Genomic DNA, 25,855 nt, shown 5'->3' with positions numbered 1-25,855 from the left:
ATTAAGGTTTAATGTGTTTCAACATTAAAACATTTTTCTGGGACTGTTCTTGGACATCATTAAAGGCTGCGAGTGTGACACATCGTCTGTGGCCAAAAATCGCATGTACACCAATCCGGTGTGTACACAACCATCAGCGGCAGTGAGGTGTCTGTGTTGCTCTACCCTTAATAAATCGGGGTCTCCCATCGAGGTGTAGAGCTCTTGTTGGCTTTTTAGCCTTGTTCAGCCTGAGCAAATTATTTTTCCTTCTCTTCTGCTTCTGATGCAGGAACAACCAACTTAGATAAGCCACAGCCAGTGCCTGTAGCACATTTGAACTATAATACCATATTCTCAATTCCTATCCCGAGCACATACTACACCAGACTAGAGTAAAAATGCTCTGTGTCTTTTCTTTTGTTCTCAATGTTGCTTCAGCTTCCAGTTCTTTCAAGACTGCAGACTACAACCTCCTGGCATGGACAATTATTTCATTGTTTTTGCACACAGGCGCACAACAGAGCCAGGTGTCTGTGCGATGTGTACACTTGTACAACCAATGTCTGATCTGACTGATCTCAGTTAGGTCTTAGTCTGTAGTAGCCAGGACAGTCGGTTTGATGGGTAGGGGGCGAATCCTTGTCGTTTTTTCTTTTGTTTTATTATTACTTTTCTTCTTCCCTTGAGTTGAATGCAACATGAATTTTTGATGTACAAACTCCGATACTGTACATCAAACTTTTCCCTGTCGGCCAAATGGTGGCTCTATAATTAAAGGTTGAAATAGACTTTAGAAAGTCCATATCAGAATAATGGACTAAGGGACTGGATAAGCCAGTAAATCTGAAATAAGATATAGACGGATTTCCGCGCGACGTCATCACAGAGCAGAATGCGCAATCTGCGCATGCTCGGGGGAAACGAATTGTTGCGCCGTTCACTCTGTTGTTGTGTTCGGGAGTTAGATAGCCATAATTCTGCTATTATAGGCATAATAGGCATAATGCTGCTATTATATACAAACAGATCCAACTTCCGACAAATCATTTTTATTGAGTAAACAAGGTATTACAAACTGCATAATTTAATCTACTTTCATTAAACCCGGTGAAGATCATTTCTTTTATGAATGGACATTTGACCAGAGCTGCTGCGGGTAATGGCGCCCTCTATAGGCTTACCCCTCCTCTGCGCGGTCATATCCTCTCATGTTTACTAACAGGAAACCCGTCTATGGCCTTAAAGAAAAATGACTTCACAATGCGACACTTTGTGGGCTTGTAGATTGGCAGATTGGCAAGCGCTACAAAGTAGGGCATTTATTTACTGACCATTTGGAGAAATAAAAATAAAGAAGTCCTGATTGACCTTATAGTCCAATATCCAGTATGAACAAAACAAAAACAAAACTCTCTGTTGCTTCAAGGCCTTAACACTACCAACAATTTAATTAGTCCATGTTGATTTAAACAATACAAAAAAATAGACCCCTTCAGTCCAACCCTCAATATCCTTGGCCAGAATAATAAACAGACCAACAGTTCAACATTTGGTGGTCGAGTGTGGGTTGGGTGTGGGTCCTTGTACTCCTACTAGGAGTACAAGGACCCACACCCATCCAGTGAGAAAAGTTCTGTGGTGCAAAAATAAGCGGCTGGGTTTTAACAGTCATGACTCCAGTTCCCAGCATGCTAAACACCAAATAAATACCATTTAAAATAATGTAACAAGTAGTCTATTTGAATTAGAATTAGTATGTGCAGATTGCAGAATGTTTTGTTTAATAGGGCATTGATCAGTAATTCAGCGGGAACCTAGTTGAGTACCTTTTATGCTCTAAGGCCTGTGTAGAACAGGCTCACTGATGTAGAACGTGCCCTGGCTGCAACTGTACTGTAGTAGCCATGTGACCCTTGAGGCTGAAGTTATTGTTGGAGCCCTTCATCTGTGTGGGAGGCTCTCTGTTATGCTGATTTGAACATAGGTTGGGTACAAAGACATAGGCTTCAGGCATGACCTGTGGGTTAACATCACTGTTGGACATTTTAAAGTTCATCTTGGCTCTCTGAATGTTACCAAATAATGTTCACAGCGCCACTTGCCCACAATGTTTTCTGAGAAATCCTATGATAATTTGATTTTAACAAATAAATGGATGGCAGGTGTTTTAGCAAAGGACCTAGCACATGGTTAATGTGTTGAAAACAGACAGACAGACAGACAGACATATATTTAATGATCCCATGAGAGAAATGTAGTCACCATGGCAGTTTCTAGCCTGGTAAACCCTCCCTCCGGAAATCTCATTTGGAAATGAGATTTTCCGGAGGGAGGGTTTACCAGGCCAGGCAGTTTCAGCAGTCATACAAAAAGCAATAAAGAACAGATAACAACACAGCATACGTGAACGATAAAAGACACAAGAACTAGTGTCACATTGGTCATTTGACCGTGGACCCAATCAGATGGTGTTATGTAAGATCAAGGCAACAAACAAAAAAAAAGTGCGCGGGGGGGATATATTGTATGTTTTGCTGTTCTGCGTGGTGTACTGTACATTTCCTTAACATATTTTTAATCCACCAAAGCTCTTAGAAAGCAAGGTAAATACAAATGTAATAGTTTTACCAGGTAGGGACTAATTTATTCACTGATTGTCCTGGCAGCATTAGTCCCCTCCACAGAGAAAGGCTACGGTAATTTCAGCTTTGATTGGTTTGTGGTCACTTTTAGAATTGATGCTGAAATAAATTCAAGTGTCTCCATATAGGGAAAACATAGTAGTGTGTCGTCTTGTAGAATGTGGTAACATTGACATTGGCCATAAGGGGTGTGCAATATGTCACCAGTCTATATTTATGCATAAGGGTTGTGCAGTATGTGGGCCATGTGGGTAGTGCAATATGTTGTCATTGTCAGCAGGTGTGTATACTTGAATTGTGATACTGATGTTTTTTCCCCCCTCCCTTATGTGGAACTGCAGAATGGACCAAAGGAAATCTCCCCATGGGGACAATAAAAAAATATATCATATCTTATAGTGTGGTGGTCTTGATTGCTCTAAGCTTCAAGCAGTGAATATCATGGTATGTCATCTTCTTGAAACCACTTCCAGAAACCAATCTCAGTCAGGACTTCAGTTTGAAAATCTATTGAGAGTTTAAACAGGTTGACCTATTTGTTCTAAAACTTTCTTTGGTTGACTTTTTTTCTTTTGGCAACATGACATGAATCATGCCCATCTACAATCTCACAGCGAGCGTTGTAGATCTGCAAAAAAAAAAGGATTTTGTTTTTTGATATATTCCCCTCAATAGGGATGCCAGGGTTAATGCAGGCCTGTCACTATAATTACATCATTTCCTATCACGATGCAACACGTTGTGAGCTTGTATATTGGCCATCTGCACTACTTAGATGTTTTAAAAAAATATATAAAACCATTAAATGTCAGTATTGTCTTTGCATAATTTCAATTATTTGTCATATCTGTGCAATTTTTGTTTACGAAGGCTAACAGAAATGTAATTTTAATTTATATGTTCCAATGTTGAATGCCAAAAACACAATTGTTAATCGCAATCATTTTGTATTAATTAATCATCAAGTAATTAAAATGTCATGAGTGTGACAGCCCTATCTACTAATTTTGAATACATTAAAATGCATTTGTTTTTCAGAAAATTTGCCCTAAAAAAGGGACACCAGGGTTAATGTGGTTAAATATGAATCAGTAACCTATTTTATCTTCCTTCCTACCAGATGCAATGTGGACAGCAAGGTGTCACGCGTGGCGTGGTTGAACCGGACCACCATTCTGTTTGCAGGCAACGAGAAGTGGTCCCTGGACCCTCGCGTCGTGCTGATGGAGAACACAGCGGTGACGGAGTACAGCATCATGATCCAGAATGTGGACGTCCACGATGAAGGACCCTACGTCTGCTCCATCCTCACAAACAAGAAACCCAAGTCCACAAAAGTACATCTCATTGTTCAAGGTAAATAAAACGAAAATGCTCTCACCCCTCTATCCCTGCCCAGCAAAATCCTGATTGTTAATTTAACCCATTAAGACCTGAGGCCTTCGAAATCAGTAGTTCTCAAACTTTTTCATGCCAAGGACCCCCAAACTTATATATATATATTTGGCCGCGGACACCCATCTGAAAATGTTTTGTGCCAGGCCCCGCCCCCCAGAAGAGAAGACAACATTTTTTTTAAACACTTACAAGATTTTTCAAAAAATATTCAAAAATAGCAGATGTACAAGCTCGCAGCACGGCACAAAGTGACACGCTGTGAGCTTGTAGATCTGTTGTTTTTGAGAACCACTGTTCTAAACCACTATTCTAAATCCAAATGGGTCAGCTTAGTATAGGCTTTTGACCTTAGCTGCCAGTGGATAGACTCTCGTTATCTTTTCAAATAAAATCTATTTCATTCATGATTAGTCTCCAAAAACAACAATCACAGCTATGGGGCTGCCTGTGAAGTCCAGATCATGTAGACATTTTAACACCTGACAATTAAAAGTTAGATTAAATAATTGTAGGAGATTCCTTTGGTGTGAATCATATTTTTACAGTAGGATTACACTGCCACTGACAAAAGGAATGTAATCACATTGACCTGAAGGTCAGCCGATTGCACCACTAGAGATTTGAAACCACAGAGGCTTATTTTGTTGCCTTTTAAAAAAACGTAAGTAACTTCATACCAACATAAGATCACGTAGTACAAATTAACCTTTATGCATAACGTTTGATCCTAATTATAGAATGTGGTAATAAAATTATTTGAAAAAAACTGCAGCCACTAATCAGCTTGCGGAAGAAATTCACCAACACGTGTCCTTCATGAACAAATTGGTGATGCTGAGACCTCATTGAAAACTGTAATTAACGTGGAGCATTTCTGTCACGCGATATGGTTCATAATGATGTGTTATTAACTCATTACTGAAGCTTAGATGAAGGTGCTTTATACAGGACATTTTTAATTAAGCCCAGGGTGTTATATCTTAGCATTTGCTTGGATAGACGTATTCAATTAGATTTTCCACTGCACTTTATCTGTCCTTTTTGTCTGACCCTCTGTAACCTCATGAATTACCTGGATGCTGCTACTGTAGCTCATATTTCAAACTCAAAAGGAGCCACAATATTCTGCTTGCTTATAAAGCTGAATTCAGTCTTATTACGACATTGTTGTGTGCCAAAATTTGCAGTGAGGTTGTAGATTAGCTATTTCCGATAGGCGACACCATCATAGGACAAAGTATCAATTAGGCTCACAGCTTATTCTTATGATACACCAAGACAACAAGCAAAAAAATAAATGGTGCTTCCTAGAGTTCACCTGCTCCAGGATTGAATGTGAAATTGTCAGATTGCCTCATATAAATTGTCTCAGCTAACCACAGCCCAGGTATTGCCATAGTCCCCTTTTAAGTGTGTTGTAATATTTCATTTTGGGCTGAGACATAAAATGCACCTATAAGGAGCATAGTGAGTGCATGCTACATCAATTTAGCACACTCCCTTGTTCACCACCCACTGGGCTATTTATGCATAGTTAGAAATGATCAGTATGGCTATTATGCAGCTATTCAGTGCAATGAAAATCTATCACTAGGCTCTAATCTGTTGGAGTAACCCCACCCTCATTGTTAACAGTAAAGTGTAATCTGGTGAAGAAGATATCAAGGCCTCAATTTAAAGGCGTACTGTAAGAATGATACTTCAAAATATTTAGATGGAGTTTGTCACCAGTTTTGCAAGAAAGGAGAATAAGTAATTCTTAAAAATATGTTTAATATGTGGCCTCTCTGTCCTCTTTATTGCTATTAGTGCTTGAAAGTGTCAGTAATAGAGTGGACAATTTATTTAGGGTTTGCAACAGGCTATTTCCATATAGAGTAAGTATGTGAGGTTGGAAAAACATACAATAGTGTGACAAATGTGTCTCCCAGGATGGAACAGCTTTCATGGTGGCATGATGTACAGTTTGTGTCCGTCTGATTGTAGATGCAGCAGTACAAGCGTTCAAATACAGTGAGCATAAAGTCATGTAAATTACATTGCCTCTCAGCTCGTTCGTTGAGCGGATTTCCCTCTCCTGGTGGGAGGTTGCATACATTTATGTCACACTCAGATGCAAGTTGTGCCTGAGTACAGTATAGAATCCCACCTTAATGGCTATGAAATATTAATTCCATGGGGATGTTAGTGTTCCTCTGGTCCCCATAGACTCTCCCAAGCCCTCTTCTCTCTAGCACCACTGAAATGGAGATCCGAGTTGAACCTGAACACAGGGAAGGACTCTGGAGGCTAGCATCAATCAGCCCAGTGACCTTGTCAAGTGATACCCGCAGGAATATAGGGCATCTGCTTCCATGGTGACTGCACAGAAAAACCAGACCGTCTGCAGTTAAGCAACAGTGTCAGAAAGAGTAGCATCCAGGAATGCATTGTAATGCATACCCTATAGAATAATGTTATGGTTATTGTAGAAGTTACACCAAGGACCCAATCGATATCAACATGAAGTGGTAGTTAAACTGTCTCAATTTAAGCTTGCTCTGCTCCCTGTATAAGCAAATATCTGCAATGCTTGCTTTTTTTCTCCTTTGGATCGTGAAAGTCTACAGCAAGATCTTAGGGTCATAATGACACCTACATTACTTCATAACATCCACATTTCTTTTTAACAGCTGGGATTCTAATTCACTATACATGGTACTAGCAAACGTAATAATACCTGTTGACTTTATGCGGTATCTATTTATCAATTTAGAAACATGGGATTGTTGATTTACTGTAATAAGTAATTGGGATAGTACTTTTGTGAAACAGCTGCATTTCAACTACTCTAACCTTACCCTCTTAGCAACTTAAACCCTACCGTCCCTATTCTGGGGTGAAAATTCAGCACAAATATTTAGTATAGAAGGGAAAAAGGAGGTGGCCTAATATAGAAACCTGGAGGACTGCAGTCAACTAAGTACTGTAGGGTTCATGTGGTTAACTCAAACATATTTTGAAATTTTGTGACTAAGAGTTAAATCTGAACTGATGCTATTTTGACAACATTTGTCACTTTTGATTGTTAGCAACTGAGTTACAGTACTGTAGCTGTTTGGCAGACTGACAAGTATTTAAATATATAGTGAACACTCGAGTAATTTGGTTCAGGGTCATTACCTTCATGAACTCTCTTCTCTCCCACACAGTCTTTAACTTCTTGCATGAGTCAGGGTAAGCTAGATTTTTGTCTGCAGTGTTTGGCATCATTTTGTCACATTGCAATGTTTGTTTTGTGCAACTTGTTATGGAACTTGTTGCAGAGATATGGTACTTGAGAGACATTTTTCATAAGTTAGAATCTGTTAAGAGTTTAAGAGAAACTATATGCTATAGCAGTGGAAACGTAGTGAGCTTGTAGATCGGTTATTTATTTATACGAACAGCACACCCACTTCACCAGCACCTACTGTACCACCCACCCTCCTGCCCACATTATTCCTGCTCAATTACACTTTAACATCATTGGGGTTAATTTAACTCTGCTCCCTCAGAGTTGAATCAACTCTGCACATGAGTGTGCAATTAATCTATGAAACCCATTAGATTCAATATTGATGCCTCTTAAATTGTGCATATGTCTAAATAGATGACAGTTATGACCAATGCTTTTTTGTGGTATTTAAAACATGATTTTGACTGGATTTGTCAGTATTGCCCTTGTGAATTTGATACTCTCGGCAAGAGAGCGTATCAAAGACTATAAATTCGACTTTATTCTCTTGGGGTGCATTGAGAGGAGTGTGGATTCCATTTCCACTCTTGCGAGCACAGAAGGCCAGAAGCAGCTAGCAGTAAAGAAAATACTGGTGGCAGTAATAAATAACATTATACTGTAGGTCAAACACTCTGAACCAGCCCTTTTAAAAAGTCATAGAAGAGAGGCTTGGCATGGTAGCATTGTAGCAGTAAGAACATATTTGACAGAAATTGAACCATAATATTTCATTCATAGTTTTCCCAAATAATTCAAGATTTTCAATGTAAAATGAAATACACTGTTTGAGCAAGATAGAAAAGGTTTTACAGCATCAGAACAGTATATGACTTTTATTTTATATACGTATAATATGTGAACTAGTAAGCCTTGGAAAAGTTACTGTACTTTAAACCCTTGAATATTGTACTTACTGAGCATAGTGAAATTGTTAATTAGAGTGGTGCACTTGATTACTTGATTACAACGTTAAAGCTAACAGGGAAAACAAGGCTATTATGATCTAAAGACTTTGTAACTGATCTAGCAAAGTAATTTGATCTTAGCTATCGTGGTATCAACACTGTCATTACAAGGAACTGGTTCATTAATTCAGTGGAAACAAATGGTATTTGGATGTGCTATTCCACATGGTTAATTTCACTCGCACATTGTGTAATAGACAAGGGGGTAAAAGCGCATGTTTATCCCCTGCACAGGTGCATAGCCTTTAGGTGCTATTCATGCCATTTGCCACAATTTCAGGAGTTGGGAAGATTATTGCCTCCACCAGGCCGGATGGCCGAAAGCCGGAGACTATGTTTTTGCCCTTGTCCGTCCATGTGTCCGTGAGCTGCTAATCTCCGGCACCGTCGGACCAATCAGCATGAAACGTTTCACGCATACTCCCTGTAGGCCAATGAATAACTTTCACCCCAATTCTTTCAAATCAGCCTCATGGTGGCGTTTTAACAGCCCACTTCACGTTTTGGTCTATAACTATTGAACTGTTCAATGAAAAAAATATTTAAAAAATCCCCTGGATTCCTTAGATCATAACGCTACTCCCATATAGACCATTTGTGCCAGAAGTAGATTTTACACCACTTTTTGCTACTACTCCTACAATTCTTGTCCCAAACACACACAACTCAGTACACATTATGTCTGGAGTCTTTGGATCAAGATGTATCAGTCAGATTCTTCAGGTTCCATTCCATTTGGCTATGACTGCCTTCCAAAATTTGCGGGCCCTGAATAGACTTGCACTCCGATGAGTGCCCTTTTCTAGTTAAATATGAAGCAACTTTCTAAATAATTATGCTGATCAAAATAAAATGATTGAGTGCGCTAATTTAGTATTTTAACATAATGACATAATAATTACAAATTTAAGTTTCAGATTATTAGTACTACTTAACAGTGCTCGAGAAAGAGCCCAAGGCTCTGCAATTTGACACAGCACAAGCAAGTACACCAATCTGACAAGTCTTATAAGATATGCAATTTACACAATTTGTGATCAGCTGATTTTACTTGACAACCAAATGGCGAATTTGACTATTTTTATTCCCTCCAGAATCTAAGCCCTCCAGTACTAAATCTGATTAGATAATTAAGCATTATCTTCATATTTACAGGCAAATGACAGATGCGTTCAACTGATTTCGTTTAAAATGGATAAATGATGATTTGTTGGCTTTTTCTGTAAATTGCGCAGCCCTTCAATGATCGCCCATTTTCTTTTGCTGGGTTAGGGTTAGGACTACAGAAGCAGTCAACCAACATTTGCCCTCCCTAGGTTATGCCATCATGACTGGCATCCATGAGCCTTGCCCCATTTCTCTGTAAGACACAAGTACAGATTTTCAGGAAATTATTTGATCCATTCATTGGCAGAGACTCACGTTTTACCCTCCAAAAAAAATCTGGTGTAATGACATGCCTAGCACGTCTGTCTCATGCATGTCATACCCTCATGTGTGAACTTGCTAGGTTCCATTGATAGGCTGTTTAATGGGTTAGGTCCATCCATCTGTCTTAGGCCCTCACAAGTTACTGTGAATATTACAGCATGAATTGACATAGAATGTGCTGTGCACCTTCATGCTCCACGGAGGATGAAACCTGCTGATTTTGGTGACCTCCATGACATTTCCTTTTGCACCACACTTTTCCACTTGTACACTAAAATAAACACTACTTATTTTGATGACCCCATGGCCTTTCCCCTAGCAACAGCCCTTCCAAGAGTCTGTGCATGGTCCTGCTACTAATGCAACATGCTATTGATGGATCATGCATTGCTCAGTATCTTCCAGTTGTGTGAAAAGGGCTATGAGCCCATCCATTATATGGCACATACAGTAGGACATGGTGGTAATAGCTAATGGTTTTCGCACACTGAACCCATCAATCCTAAACCTAACCATTCCATTTCAATATTGAGGACAGAAGTCTGTTTTAGAATAAAGGTGACATTTGTCCCTGCTTGAATTATTGCATATTTCTAACATGTAAACACAGAACGAAAGAAAGGATCATTGCCCTAACTTATTTTTATAGCCTTTAAGTCTTTACTTCTTCCAATCCTAGCTAACAGGGAAAACGCAGTGAGTTGAGCATTTTGTTAATCCGTTTAGCCTTCCCAGCAGTAGTGGCACACACTGACAACGCAGGGCTAGACCACGGGGAGCAGCTGCATTAGCAACACTTCTCACATTAGACTTGGTTAACCCATTAAGACCTGAGGGCGATTCTACAAATGTCTTCTAAATCCTAACAGTTTTCTGAAAAACATGTTTCTATGTCAGTGGTTCGCAAACTTTTTCATGTCAAAATTATATGGATTTGGCAATGGACCCAATCTCAAAATGTTTTGGTCCAGGGACCCCCAGAGGCAAAGATTTGAGTTAAAAGTGTTCGCATGAAAGAAATATAGATATTTTTTAAAAATCACACATTTTCACGATTTAAAAAAAAATAGCAGATCTACAAGCTCGTAACGCGGCATGAAGTGACACGCTATGAGCTTGTATATCTGCTATTTTTGAATAGCCAAAGTATAAAATAATGGTTAAAGTGGTTCATATTTAAAATGTCCCGCTTTAATGAGTTAAGGAACACTATGATTCATGTGGCCATTTCAGGGCAAGCATTTGGGGTGAGGGTGTTGCAGCATACATGTACACCATCTCTTGGAAAATAATGCCACAGACATTGTGATACGTTAAAGGGCAAGAGTAATTCAATTCAATTATATAACACCGTAAATGGGCTACAGGATTATCCCCTTTAGTTTCGTCAAGTGTAATGATGTGGCTCTGTGTTTTTGTGATTAGGACCCAAGCCTTCTCTGCTATGGGGAAAAGAAAGAGGAAGCACTGGCCCTTTCAAATTCAATGCACATCGGTCTAATAAGCTTCAGGCCTCATTATAGAGCAGAGAGAAGCTACTCTTCTTTCCGCAAAGTGCAAGTAATGAGGCATTTGAAATATTCCACAACATTAGGATAACTGAAATTGGAGAGCAAGCCCTATAAACTTTACTTGTGTAACATATTAAAAGTGTTCCTTCATTCTTGATGCTGGCCGTGGGTGGGTAATGGTATTTCACATTACATTTCTCACCTACTGAGCTTTATGGGTATTTGACCTGATAGATGCTGCTTTCATTTGCCTTTACGTAGCGACATTGTTTACAATACGAGCACATGCCTGATTGTTATAGCACCTTCATTGGTATTCATCCAATGGCAAACATAACCTTTCAAATGCAGTATTCCATAACATTTGTTTACTATTAATTGTCTGCACATTTCTATGGTAGAATTGTACCCTGGGCTACCCTGGCACAGTGCCGTAATGTGTATTTGCCAATTAGCCATTAAAATTGGACAATAATGGGTTCATCTGATGCATAATTTCAAAAGTAAGCAAGCCTTGTTCAAGCTGATGCGGCTCATTGCTAAGGAGATTATGTGCTGTCTCTGAGGCATGAAGCAGCTTACCGTAAGCATACAGTATAGCCCTCTGCACAGGAAGCCGGTCCATTACAGGGGCTTACCCCAAATCTATCTTTTAACCCATTCAATCCGGGAACGCATCTGTGTCATTTAAGATTTCTTTGGGCTATTCAAAAATAGCAGATATACAAGTTCATAGCGCGGCGATATGCTATTTTTTTAAAAATCGTGAACATTTGTTCGCGATTATATATATATATATATATATATATATATATATATATATATATATATATATATATATATATATATATATATATATATATATATTTTTTTTTTTTTTTTTTTTAGAGACATTTTAAACTCAAATCTTTGCTTCTGGGGGGGGGGGGGGGGGGTCCCTGGAACAAAATATTTTGAGATGGGGGTCCGTGGCCAAATACATATCATTTTGGGGGTCCTTGACATGACAAAGTTTGAGAACCACTGATATATAGCAACATAAGTTAAAAAAAAAGAAAATGTTAGGATTTAGAAGACATTGTAGAGTCCCCAGAGGCAAAGATTTGAGTTAAAAATGTTTGCTTTAAAAAATATATATATATTCAAAGATTTGCACACATTTTCATGATTTTTCGAAATAATTGCCAAAGAAATCTAAAACTGACATAGATGCGTTCCCGGTCTTAATGGGTTAAACATTGAATGCCAAGCAGAGAAACATCAGCTCCCATATTTTAAGTATTTGATTTGAGTCAGTCAGGGATGGAACTCAGAACCTCCCAGTGACACGGACCACTAGGCTGCACGATTATGATGATAATCCCAATTGCACTGCTTAATATTGTAATCACGATTATTAATCATCATCATTTTTTATTTTTTTACCATTTTCTTATTGCCTTTATTACTCGTTGTGCTTGACGGTACCATATAACATATTAAATCATTGCTGTTGGGAAGAAACCTTGTATCTCCATATTTGATCTTTTTATGATTTCTCACAAGTTAATGCCCTATTTTACACATACATACATAGTCATTTGACAGTGTTGTACAAAACTAGCTAAATTAGCCAATCTACAAGCTTGCAATGCAAAGTGTTGCAGTATGACATGTTGTGAGTTTAGATATGACATTTTTGCTATTTTTGAAAAATTATTACATTGTTTGCCTATAATAATAACATGCCCAAAATCGGGTATTTTTTTAAGTTTAACCAATGAAAAGTATTAACTACAATGGTTCCATTTTCTTTTTTTCAATATCCGATTTTGGACATACAAGGTTTGCCACAGTGACAATATAGAAATTATATGTAATGACCTGTGTTATTTTATTGTTCCTCTTTGACACTGATTTATGGGGAGATCAGTGCTACGAGTTGTGAGCTTGTAGCTTGTAGCAAGAGGGCCTTGGGTTCGAACCCAGCTGGACTGACTGGGCCCAAGGCACTGGCCTTGGAGCTGGAGCTGGTTCTCAGAAGCCGGAGAATAGCTGTCCCAGGCTGTCCTCGTAAATAAGAATGTGTTCTTGACTGACTTGCCTGCTCAAATAAACACATTATTTTGCTTTTGAAAGTGTCAAGTAGTCTTTAGATTCTGACTGACAGCTTTTAAACCCAATCAAACATACAGGAACTTGCTGTGCATACAGTATATTGTAGCAGCTGTGTAGCAAATGAAGGAATCCATGGTCAAGGTTAAAATTACAATATTAATGATAGGGTATCCGTATTTGGACATATAGCCTACAGTATACAGGCACACACAATAACTGTTTTTATAGTCCAGCTTATGAAATTGTGCCTGGCTGAAATAAGACTTTTGTCCATATAATATGGCATTATAATACAGCCTGTGGCAGTGGGCATTGTCATGCAATCAGCAATTGATGCAACAATCAGCCTGTCATGACATGGGCTGTCTGTTATCAGCAAACATTGAGAGACATAAATGTAGTGTGTAAATGTAGTCTCCCACTTCATCAGGCACTTCAACAAGGTCTCTTAAAGATTCATGGGGAAATGATGCTTGACATCCAACACATAATGAAGTGTCAAGGCTGAAACCACAAATGCAAGGAAACCTCCTTACTGTTATTATTCTGCAGTAACATATAGCGATTCAATGCATGAGCATTGAATGAGCAAGTACTAGGAAATTGATAGTTGGCCTTCTTTCAATCTTTTTTATTTAGAATAGACAATCTTTTTTTTTTTTTTTTTTTTTTGCTCCCTCAAACACGGGCGGTTGTGTTCGCGTCTGAATGCTCGGCAAACTGGATGCTCCACGGTGGATGGGAACCCCTAGAATCCATGACGGTGGACATGTACAGTACTTCTACCATGTGGTTATACATAAAGACATCTGAAATAAGTACTGGAGACATACTTCAGTGTTTTCAAACTGGTATTACACACGTATTTGCTTTTGCACCCCTGTAACGTCAACCCTATGGCAAAATTCCCAATAGTGATTATTGTTGGTTAGCACAGGATTGCATGATCAGATTGAAAAGATAATCATGCGGTCGGTGTTGACATTAGCTGATAAACTCAGCTGATGTTAGATATCCACTTAATACTCTCACCCAGCTGCAGCTAACACAATGTATAATGGGTGTGTTAGGTTTAGGTGTGCCTGCCAATGGGCAAGAATAGACAGAAGTCAACAGTATTGTCAATACTTACAGATTGCCATCTTAAATTCATACAACTTGCAATGCACTAGACAACTAAAAAAAACAACATGGGTATGGAAACTGTTACTTACAACTCAACTAGATGATGGTTATAATTAGGTACAGCTGCTGCTATTCAGCTAGCTCTTAATGGAGGACTTGAAGTTAGCATTAGAGCTAATGGAAATAAGGCTTGCAGGTAACCCAACGTTCTTCAGTGGTAGAAAAAGTACTCCGATTTTTTACTTAAGTTACAAGTAAAAGTCTGGAATTCAAAATGTACTTGTGTAAAAGTACCAAAGTATTGGTACAGTATCAAACATGCACCTAAAGTACCAAAAGTAGAAAGTACTCATTATGCAGTCTCATTTCAGAAGTTTACAAATGTATAAAATGTATAAAAATATTTTGAAAGTGGCCGAAATATAGTGTTGAAGTGGTTAATATATGTGTTGTAATAATAATCAAAATATACAAAGTAACTATAGTAACTAAAGTTTTCAAATAATTGTAGTGGAGTAAAAGTACAATATTTGCCACTGAGATGTAGTGGAGTAGAAGTAAAAGTATTGAAAAATGGAAATACTCCAGTAAAGTAAAAGTACCTCAAAATTCTACTTGGGTAATTGTACTCAGTTACTTTACACCACTGCTTACCACACATACTCAGTATGCCACCAAGGTGCACCAGTCTCATTATTTTCATCACACACATAGCCAACCCATGCAGATTGAACATGTGCTCTCGCTGAGTCACCTACACACTTGGCAGTAGCCAGTATACTGTCAGAAAACAATATTTCATTAGTTGTCCTAAAAAATGAATGGGACCAGAAGTTTTCCTTTTCTCTTTCGCTCTCAAACACCAAACTGCCTCCGGAAATAAAGCAGAAAATGAACAGTAGCTCAGTCTGCTTCAGTTTACAACACCGTTTATTTCAGAAGAAGCCGTTTAATATGTGTGATATTTGAGAAGATGGACCCGCAGGCAAGAGCATAAAGCTAACAAAAACAGAGTAGAGGAGATTGACGAACACATTGAAGAAGGCAAGACAGGCCTTTATGGAACATCTAAGTTACAGTAATGCTGTTTAGATAAGTGTAACACCATTGATAATTCGGATTGAGTCACAAAGTGTGCTGAGCTTTGAGGTTTTATTGTGACATTCTCCAAATATAGTACATACAGTATGCTGTAAGATCTGATAATGATCAATTAATTAATACATATAGATAAAGGTGAAAGCACCATATTTCAAGGAAATAGTTCAATATTTGAGGTAGATCGCCTGATGCTAAGTGTGGCAGGCTGAGAGAGTTTGATCTGATGGTTTGCATGTTAATTTGTAAGCACAGAGCATCCAGTTTTGACGGTTTTATTGTCTAGAATCGATCTACTTAAAATGTGTTAATGCCCTCTGGTTTTAAATGATAATTTAAGAAGACCATAATTTTAGCACGTTTGTTTAAAATATAAAAAAAATCCATTCATGGATTTACATCAACCACAGAGTAGCAGTATTCTTTGTAATATTGTAGTTTCTGGCTTAATTGATACTCCATCGCACAACAGTGTCGCTGTCGCTTGCCAAAAAGAACAGATGTACAAGGTAACCACACGTTGCACCTAGACACAAGTGTGTGTGTGTGTGTGTGTGTGTGTGTGTGTGTGTGTGTGTGTGTGTGTGTGTGTGTGTGTGTGTGTGTGTGTGTGTGTGTGTGTGTGTGTGTGTGTGTGTGTGTGTGTGTGTGTGTGTGTGTGTGTGTGTGTGTGTGTGTGTGTGTGTGTGTGTGTGTGTGTGTGTGTGTGTGTGTGTGTGTGTGTGTGTGCGCGTGTGTGTGTGTGTGTGTGTTGGGGGGGCTCAAATCAATCAAGATAATCAAATAGAAAAGGGGCAAGACATAGAACAACTGTTGACAATCTTGTTGTTGTGTGGAATTGTCAAGAGTTGGTCTATGTCTTGCCCCTTTTCTATTTGATTATCTTGATTGATAACATGTTTTTTTTAAAAGGATGACTGACAACAAGATTGCATCCCCACAGATGTGTGTGTGTGTGTGTGTGTGTGTGTGTGTGTGTGTGTGTGTGTGTGTGTGTGTGTGTGTGTGTGTGTGTGTGTGTGTGTGTGTGTGTGTGTGTGTGTGTGTGTGTGTGTGTGTGTGTGTGTGTGTGTGTGTGTGCACACGCGCGCAATCATGGACACACCTCCAACACAGCTGTGGTGGACAATCATGTAATTATGGGTTGTATTTTAAGCACTGTGCCACTTTAGTCTTGAGAAAGGCCCTTGTGACACAAACATCGACCTTTCAGTTTTGTGATTTTCAGTCATGTGATGGTGCATACATTATGCATTAGTCTTTATATTGTGTACATCTCCTCATGTCAGTTTATATTTTCAATCAGCTTGTGTGTGCCTCATTACCTGAATCCAAGGGATAAGTCAATCATTGCAGAGTCAGAATTGGTTTAGGATAATTGAAGGACACGCTAAAAGTCATGATTGAATGATAATCAGGATTTTCGGAGGGGGAAAAACTCTGTGCACCTAAGCGCTTCGTTTACTCGGCATCATCCCATGCAACTCTAAATGGACCCAGTCAACTATGAAGTACGCTTTTCTGGGTTGAGGTCATGGATTCATTTTTGTCTCACAGCTCTGAGCCACTGGGCAGTTTTGGTTGTGGCGTTATCTTGTCGTGTATGGTTGCAAAGCTATCTTGCAGCCACTACCTTCATGTCAGTTATGCAAATTATTAGAATTCTATGTTTTGCACCCTAACTATGTTTTGCACACTGTCCGTCCGTATGTGTGTCCGTCCGTGTGTCCGTCTGTCTGCGAGCAGCTAATCTCCGGCACTGTTGCCCCGGTCACTGCGAAACTGTGCACACACACTCCCTGGATGCCAAATCCGAACCTCTGCCCGAATTTTTCAGATTGGCCTGTTATAGCGCCACCAGGAGGCAGATTTTAGCAAAACCCATTTTTGGATATTACTCCTACAGATTTTGTCCAAACATCACACAAATCGGTACACAGTATCTCTATAGTCATGTGATTAACACGGATCTGTCCGATTTTCCATATTCCTTCATAATTGGCTAACATTGGCTTCCAAAGTTTGCGATAGGTTTGTTTTGAATAAAATGCCTGAAATTATGAACGCAGCATGCGATTTCCGTGAAATTGCATGCACATTCCCTCTAGGCTGAGGAAGAAATGTCCCTTTAACATTTTCAAATCAGCCTCATGGTGGCGCTATAACAGGCCGATTCGTGTTTTTACTTATAACTGCACCAATCTGCGTAAAACTTTGCACGCACACTCCCTAGAGGCCAAGGAAAATCCTTTGCCCTGCATTTTTAACATCTGCCTTTTAGAGTGCCACCAGGAGGCTGACTATTGTAAAATAGAGAAATGCCACCCTTTTCACATTGCCCTGTTATAGCGCCACCAGCAGGTCTAATTTAGCAAAACACATTTTTGGAACAAAATGCCTCAAATCATGAATGCAGTGTCCGATTGCCAGGAAAGGCCTAAGAAGAAATGGCACCCTTTTCACATTGACCTATTATAGCGCCACCAGGAGGCCATAATAACCTACCTGTCCTAGCGGAGACCTGTGCTCCAAGGAGCGCTTTTTCTAGTTCAATATATTTTACTTTGCCAGATGCATAGGGTGATGCATTTGAACCACTTTAACCCTGTCTCTATTTTGGGTATGACATTATAGGTGGAAATGTAAAGAAAATCTTTTTTTTATTCCCCAAACTTCAAACTTGAAAAATGGGATACATTTTCTAAAATAGCAATTTGTAGAGCTACAGGGTAGATCTGCTATTTTCTCTATTCACCATATGACAAAATATATAGGTCATAGGTCTCAAGTGGTTTATATGTTAGAACATTACCGTATTACACAACAAGGATACCAAGGCAATATTGTAATGTTACTTCTAGTCAACTGTCATGAATGCATGCCATTCCCATGTTAAGTCACAAGAGCTTTCACAACACGTCACACTCTGCCATTTGGTTTCACTTCAATGGCACTTTCATCCCTTTGGACTGGAGCCTAGAACACAACATGCAATGGGTTTAAGTAAGTCCCCCATGGAAAGTTGCCTTTGAACTGAGAACACTTGGCAGTTTGAAGGCAGGTGTCACCACTCTTTGCCTTCAACCGACCGGTGGGAAAACTAACCTAGTTCATGTCTAGCCCCTCCTAAGCACCGGCAGCCTCATGTGTTTTACCAGGCTCCAATATTTGTGAATTTTCCTTCTCGTTCAGCTGTCCTTGTGTACTTCACTGAAATGGTAATGACTGAACACGACATGACATATTGCATGAGGTTGTCCAATGACATGACATGGTAGCTCTGAAATACCTCTCTCACTTACCCACTCATACACAAACACTGTTGCTTTGCTCAATTGTGGAACAAAGTAGCCTACTGTAGGCTACATTGTTCATTTCAAATTGCTATTTGACAATGTGATGATTAATTAACACATACTGTTATCTTGGGTGGCTGAATTTGTAGTGGCATTATATTGTTGGTTCATTGTTCACATTCTGTACATCATACTTATCATATTTCTTCATAGAGCATACAAAATGAGAAATGATACTGTGAATATATAACTTGTGAAAATGAGTGGCCACATACTGTAGCAATTGCTCAGTGTATTGTATGCCATTGCCATTAGTCTGCAATAGTGTTAACACGGGTTGAAGCCGCACATTGTGTCACTAATGAACTACCGCATCTGCTCTTTTAGCTCTGAAATAAGCAAATTTGATTGGGAAATGTGGTTGAAAATGTTACTGATAAGTGGAGAAGAAGTCACATCACTGAAGGCCTATGATTAAATAAACACCCAAAGAAGGTGTCCATTTCCTCTTTCGGCAGCCTCTTGATCCCATTTCCCAATTAATTACTGCTGCGAAACCTTTGCCATGTTGATATGAAGATTGACACATCTACTATAGGCCCCTGTGGAAATTGGCAAGACAGATGCATTTTAATCACACAGCCCCTGGCATTATCAAGGTGAAGGACCTGTCCCCTCTTCCACACACTGGCAGTATTTCATTCATTCATCTTGGTTAGAGCTCATTATGGTCAAGCAGGTGCTGCCTGCGGTAACCGGAATGCTCGCCCCAAAACACAGTCGCCCCCCATTTTTTTCACGGACCGCTCGCCCCCAGCGGTTCTTGTATTTGTTTTACTGAGGTTAAGGTTCAGAATAAGGTTAGGTTTAGGCATAGCTTTACTGAGGTTAAGGTCAGGAATAAGGTTAGGGTTAGACATAGTTTTACTGAGGTTACGCTTGGCGACCGTTCCGAGCTCGCTGGATTTGACCCGTGGCGAGCGTGTTTTGTGGTGAGCATTCTTGTACAGATCAACCACAACTTCTGACAGAGCAGGAAACAAAATATAACTGCAGCAAAGAGAATAGAACTCTGCTTGACCTTATAGTTAGACAGAATCATAAATTTACTTTTGCAGTGGTTCTGAAACGGTGTGCCATGAGACAAGTCCAGGCGTGACTTGGGATTTTTGTGAAAAACGCACATTATTGCAATATAGACAACTATACAAAAAGTACTTCATCTTTTAACTGGTGTCCCTATTTTGGTCACGTGAGCTTGTAAATCGGCTATTTTTGCAGTGAATACCTGATGTGCCTTGAGATATTGACTTTCCTATTGCCTTGGGCAAAATAAATGTGAAAACCACCTATTATATATGCATTCTATACAGTACGTGCAATACATAATATGTACTATACAGTGTTATATATTTATTTTAACACACAGTGGTAGTGATACACTGTAAGCTTATTGAGAAGTAATTTTTTCCTGTAGATAATTGCAAATATTTGTTAGATAACGGTCAGTTTATAAATGTTCATGTGAATCAGTATATTCAATGCCTACTCTGATACCCTACAGTGTAGTCCATCATGCACACTATCAATTCTGCTCAACAATATTTAATTGAAAGTTTTATTTTACATTTCTCAGTGCAATTGGTACCATGTGTACATGTACTGAATGTCAATTTCCATTTTGAGTTGTCACTTGATTTGATCGTTATTAAACTGTGTCTTCCCTGGAAATAGCCAATCTACAAGCGTCACATTGCGGTGCATTGTGAGCTTGTAGATTGCTGTGTACAGATTTGAAAGTCCTTACTCGTGACACTGGTTTCACATCCAAAAACGGCATGTCTTGAGACTCATGAAACATGAATCAGAATACTTTTCATATGGTAATGTGGCATTTGTTTTTGTTTTTTTAAGTTCAGAGATCAGTTTCAATAAAGTCAAGCTGTACAGTAAGTGTAACTAAAATGCATCTTACCTGTTTTAAAAAATATATATCTTTGCCATGTAAGTAAATTGAAATGGTATGCTAAACAGGACAACAGTTCCTGCTATGAATATATTATAGCAAGTTGAATATAAGGGTCATGTGTAAATCAGGTGAGGAGGATTACCATTAGCATAATGTTCAATCTCTTTGGGTAAATTAAATTATATACTAACTAAGACTAACCAATGACTTTTGGTCTCAACCCACAGTCAGGCATAGGTTACCCATAAACAAGTACTGTCAATACTTAACTCCAGCTGGCCTGTCAATTATGCTTTACTTTATATCTGGCTAATGCTCATCTAATGAGCAGTGTATAAATGAATCATGTGATATCACAGTAAGCCAGGTAATAGTCAAATTTCCCAAATCCTCAGAATTTTCTAATCCTATTTGTATACTTAGTAGGAAAGAAAGGTGCATGTAATTAATTGAATGAAGAAAAACAAGACGAGTTTAATAACGACTTATTATATTATATTCCATATGGATCTTGGTCTTCATGTGGTCAGTCATCTATGATATATGACGTATGACTCCATTATGTGGGCAAGGGTTCAGCCCAGTCCTCTTACTGACATTTAAATATTTCAAAAGATATTAAACATAATGGGGGGAAAAATGCACATTTACTGTACTGCCTTTGCCTGCTGGCAGTGTGCATTAACATTTTGGATCAGCTCTGGGCACATATATATTGACAGACAGACAAACTCACAGACCCATTTCTAGACAGCTTGCCCCCTACAGAGCCATGTATCATACTTTGTCGTTTTTTCCCCTTTTAGTACCTGCGAGAATCACTAACATATCGACGGACATCACAGTAAATGAGGGCAGCAATGTCAATCTAATGTGCCTGGCGATTGGTCGACCTGAGCCAAGTGTCATATGGAAGCATCATTCTGCAAGAGGTAAGCTCATCATCAATCAACCAAGCTTATTATGCTCTCTTCTTTTCCCTGAATTATGAGATACCATGTGGAGAATTTCTGTATAATGGCCACTCTTTGTCAAAGCATTCCTGGTGTGCAGAGTTTATTTTCATTATAAGACTTCACTTATGGTCTACTCTGGAGTTTTAATGAAGTGGTTATTTGAGATGTTTTCCTATATAATGGATATTGACAAAGCTTCAACAGAATTACTTTAAGTTCCATTGTAAGTTTACTGAATCAATTCCTTCGCATGTGGCCCTTGTCAATCTTCCCAGCCAATGCAATCCTCTCAACACTTTAATGAGAACATTTGCCTACACAAGCTGTTCCCTTCCTATGGGATTAAATTAATTTACAGCTTTTGTTTGAATATATCCTGACTGAAATGATGATAAATAATGCCAGCCTTTAATCTGTAGAGTGAGGCTGTGTTTTCTTTTCAACATGGAGGATGAGGGGTTGGTGCCACACAACCTGTGCCCTGACGGGGCCAGGCTCCAATCAACTGTGCAAATGATTTGGCCAGAGGCCAACATTGGCTTGGTAGGGGTTGTTGTGCTGGCACCTAAAGCCTGGATGAGAGCCAAGTAGCTGTGTGTGTGTGTGTGTGTGTGTGTGTGTGTGTGTGTGTGTGTGTGTGTGTGTGTGTGTGTGCGTGTGTGCGTGTGCGTGCGCGCGTGCGTGTGCGTGCGCGCGCACATACACACACAGTGTTCTGTGCTTTAATCGCGGTGGCCCCACACTTCCCACTGAACATTCAGTAGCGTGAGTCATGTGCTGCCTCTATAGGATCAGATGCTCAGCCTCCAACATGACATGAATATCTACAGCCCAGCTGTTCCTCCCTCCTTCCCTGTTTCTGTACAAGGAAGCCAGAAGGAGTCTGCCACCCACAGCCAAGACACTGTCGCCTACCTCCTCCATCAACATGTTCACTCCCTCATTTTCCTTATTATGACCACTGAACATCATAATCTCTTTACCGACTGTTCAAGTGAAGAATGGATCGTAATCACATTCAGGAATATTCAGCAGAAGGCTGTGAAACCCCAGACAGTTTGTGCCATGTTCATATTGGACACTATGCTTTCAACTGAACTGGGTCTTTATGAATTGCCAGTCCTAATCAGCCATGTCAGTCGCTTGAAATTGCAGGACCAAAAGCACAAAGTTGATAACCTTTCACAACCCAGCATGGACAGCTTTTGCATGAGTGATTTGTGTAGCAAGTTGGGAGAGAAGTGGACCAGTGCTTTGGCCGTGAGTTGTTCCTAAAAGGTTCAGGTTCCAATGGCGCGCGGCTCTCTGATTGTGGTGTTGGGATGTGGTGGAGTCTTCTGTGGCTTTCTGGCTGCCTGCATGAAAAGTTTGATGCGAATCAGTCCATCGGTTTGTGAGATTAGCACCAGTCTCATGCAGTCACACGTACACACACACACACACACACACACACACACACACACACACACACACACACACACACACACACACACACACACACACACACACACGGACACGGACACGGACACACACGGACACACACTCCGCCTCCGGCCTGGCAGAGATAACTACTGTTACTACTGTATATGAATAATATGAGTTGGATCATCGACATAAGTACAGTAGTACAATAGGTGGTGCCAGTCCAGTAAGGTTAGACAATTATTAGAGCTGATGGATTCACCCATTGGCAATTTCACACTCTTTAGTCCAAAAATAAAAATGTGCACGACCTACCATGCCATACTGAAGTCCATTGGTTGAGCAGAGAGGGTGAGAGGTTTCTTTCAATTAGGCTTCATTTGGGAATTGGACTATTCATGAAAAACATTGTTGTTTCAGACAGACAGTCTGTCCACCTGAGCACCTTTTTACTTATATAATTATGTACTGCCAGTGAACCAAGTTATGCATGTTGCAAAGCCATACACAATTGCACACATTTTTCACCCAGCGCTTTCAAGGCTGCCCGTGGCCGGATTGTGTTATACATACAGCAATTAACTGCTACATATGAAGAAACAAAATGTGCACGTGTAGGCTACTTAAGAATGTTTTTTCATGAACATAGTGGCAATCTTCATTTATTTTATCATCTGATTTTGTTCTTTGGTACAATTAAAATGTGTTTGGAAACATATTGGAATGTACTTGGTTGTCTTGGCGACTGGCGTCTACTTAGAATTGTCCTGTTCTTTATCAAAAAACACCTCAACCACGCATTGTTATTATTATCATTATTATTATTGTCTCCGCCAGGCCGGAAGGCATGGCGAGAGAGTATGTTTTGCCGTCCGTCTGTCCGTCCGTCCGTCCGTCCGTCCGTCCGTCCGTCCGTCCGTCCGTGTGTGTGTCCGTCATTCTGTCTGTGTACAGCTAATCTCCGGCACCGTTGGCTTGCTCGCAGCGAAACTGTGCACACACACTCCCTGGATAACACAGCAGAACCTCTGCCCCAAATTTTTCACATGGGTCTTTTATAGCGCCACCAGGAGGCCGATTTGTGCAAAACATATTTTTTGACAGTACTCCTACAGATGTTGTCCAAAAATCCTGCAAATCGGTACACAGTATCTCTATAGTCATTAAACAAAACGAGTCTTTAAGATTTTTCATATTCCATCCTGATTGGCTAAAAATGGCTTCCAAAGTTTGCAGGAGTGCTCCGTTTTGAACAAAATGCCTCTAATCATGAACACAGCATGCAATTTCCTTGAAATTTTGCACGCGTATTTCCACTATGCCGAGGAAGAAATGCCACTTGAAAATGTTCAAATCAGCCTCATGGTGGCGCTATAACAGGCCGATTCGTGTTTTTACCTATAACTGCACCGATCTATGTAAAACTTTGTAAGCGCACTCCCTAGAGGTCAAAGAAAAACCCTTGCCCTGCATTTTTCACATTTGCCTTTTATAGCGCCACCAGGAGGCCGACTTATGTAAAACAATTGTTTTATATTACTCCTTCCGATTGTATCCAAATTTCACGCAAATTGGTACACATGATCTCTATAGTCATGTGATCAAGACGGATGTGTTTGCTTTTTCATATTGGCTAAGATTGACATCTAAAGTTTGAAGTAGTGGCTTGTTTTGAACAAAATGCCGCAAATCATGAACGCAGCATCCGATTGCAGTCAAACTTTGCACGCACATTCACACTATGTTGAGGAGCAAATGCCACCCTTTTAACATTGGCATGTTACAGCGCCACCAGCAGGTCTAATTTAGCAAAACACATTTTTTGAACAAAATGCCTCAAATCATGAATGCAGTGTCCAATTGCCGTGCAAGGCCTAAGAACAAATGGCACCCTTTTCACATTGGCCTATTATAGTGCCACCAGGAGGCCACAACAACCTACCTGACCTGGCGTAGACCTGTGTTTGTATTAGTTTTTTGCTAAATTGGGTACTTTTTTATTTTCATTCTATCATCTCCATTTCAAAAGCACCGTAATTTCAAAACAATCTGAAAAAAATGATCTGAAAGTGAATATTTGGGCTTGCGAAGGGAGACTGTTGTTGTTGTGTGCTGGTCATGGGTTGCTGTCAAAAGAGAACATATTGGGTTATCTTAGCTGACATTTTTTTCAGTAGCACTAATGAAAAGAAAGGCGATGGTGAGGATGTTTGGGGCGCCAAAGAAATCCTCTCTGACAATGAGAACTTGAAATGTTTTCCCTGCAGCATGGCATTTTCCAGACTACTGTAGCTTCCTCACCATTTGCTTTTCATGTTTGTCAGCATCAGTAATAATGGACCATGGATAGTGTTTGTGTCTGTTAGGATGGTACTAAAGTGAGCAGACTTCTCCCTCGGTTAAGCCACATTTCCAGAAAATCACAAATGTTTCCATTTAGTGGCGTGTTCTTCCCACTGTATATAATTTCAGCTGTTCACACAAACTGGTGTCAGCTATCCGAGCAAATGTACTGTAGCAGCTGGTGATGCAGAAAGACATGTCACCTTTCACTGATTTCATTGCAAGTGACAGGAGAAAACTGTCCTGAGGAACAATACAAAAAGTTTGCTATCTAATCCTTATTGTCAACAAAAAGTAAGTTATTTTAACTTTGACATTGAAGGCTCCGCTCCATACAGTACATCCATAACTGATATTTCTA

General features: G+C 39.6%; 1 protein-coding gene across 1 annotated transcript in view; it reads left to right on the top strand.

The window, feature by feature from the left end:
- opcml (opioid binding protein/cell adhesion molecule-like) overlaps nt 1–25,855 on the top strand; it is a 161,427-nt gene that overhangs the window by 79,812 nt on the left and 55,760 nt on the right. Inside the window, exons 2-3 of the mRNA XM_084073424.1 lie at nt 3,745–3,980; nt 21,580–21,705. Of these exons, the coding sequence (XP_083929550.1) occupies nt 3,745–3,980; nt 21,580–21,705 (362 nt within the window). The remainder of the gene's footprint in view (nt 1–3,744; nt 3,981–21,579; nt 21,706–25,855) is intronic.

Source organism: Gymnoscopelus microlampas, assembly GCF_963454915.1.
Source record: "Gymnoscopelus microlampas genome assembly, chromosome: 12".
NCBI classification, from domain to species: domain Eukaryota; kingdom Metazoa; phylum Chordata; class Actinopteri; order Myctophiformes; family Myctophidae; genus Gymnoscopelus; species Gymnoscopelus microlampas.
Note: the sequence above shows the minus strand (reverse complement) of the source record. Positions and strands in the feature narration are given on the sequence as shown.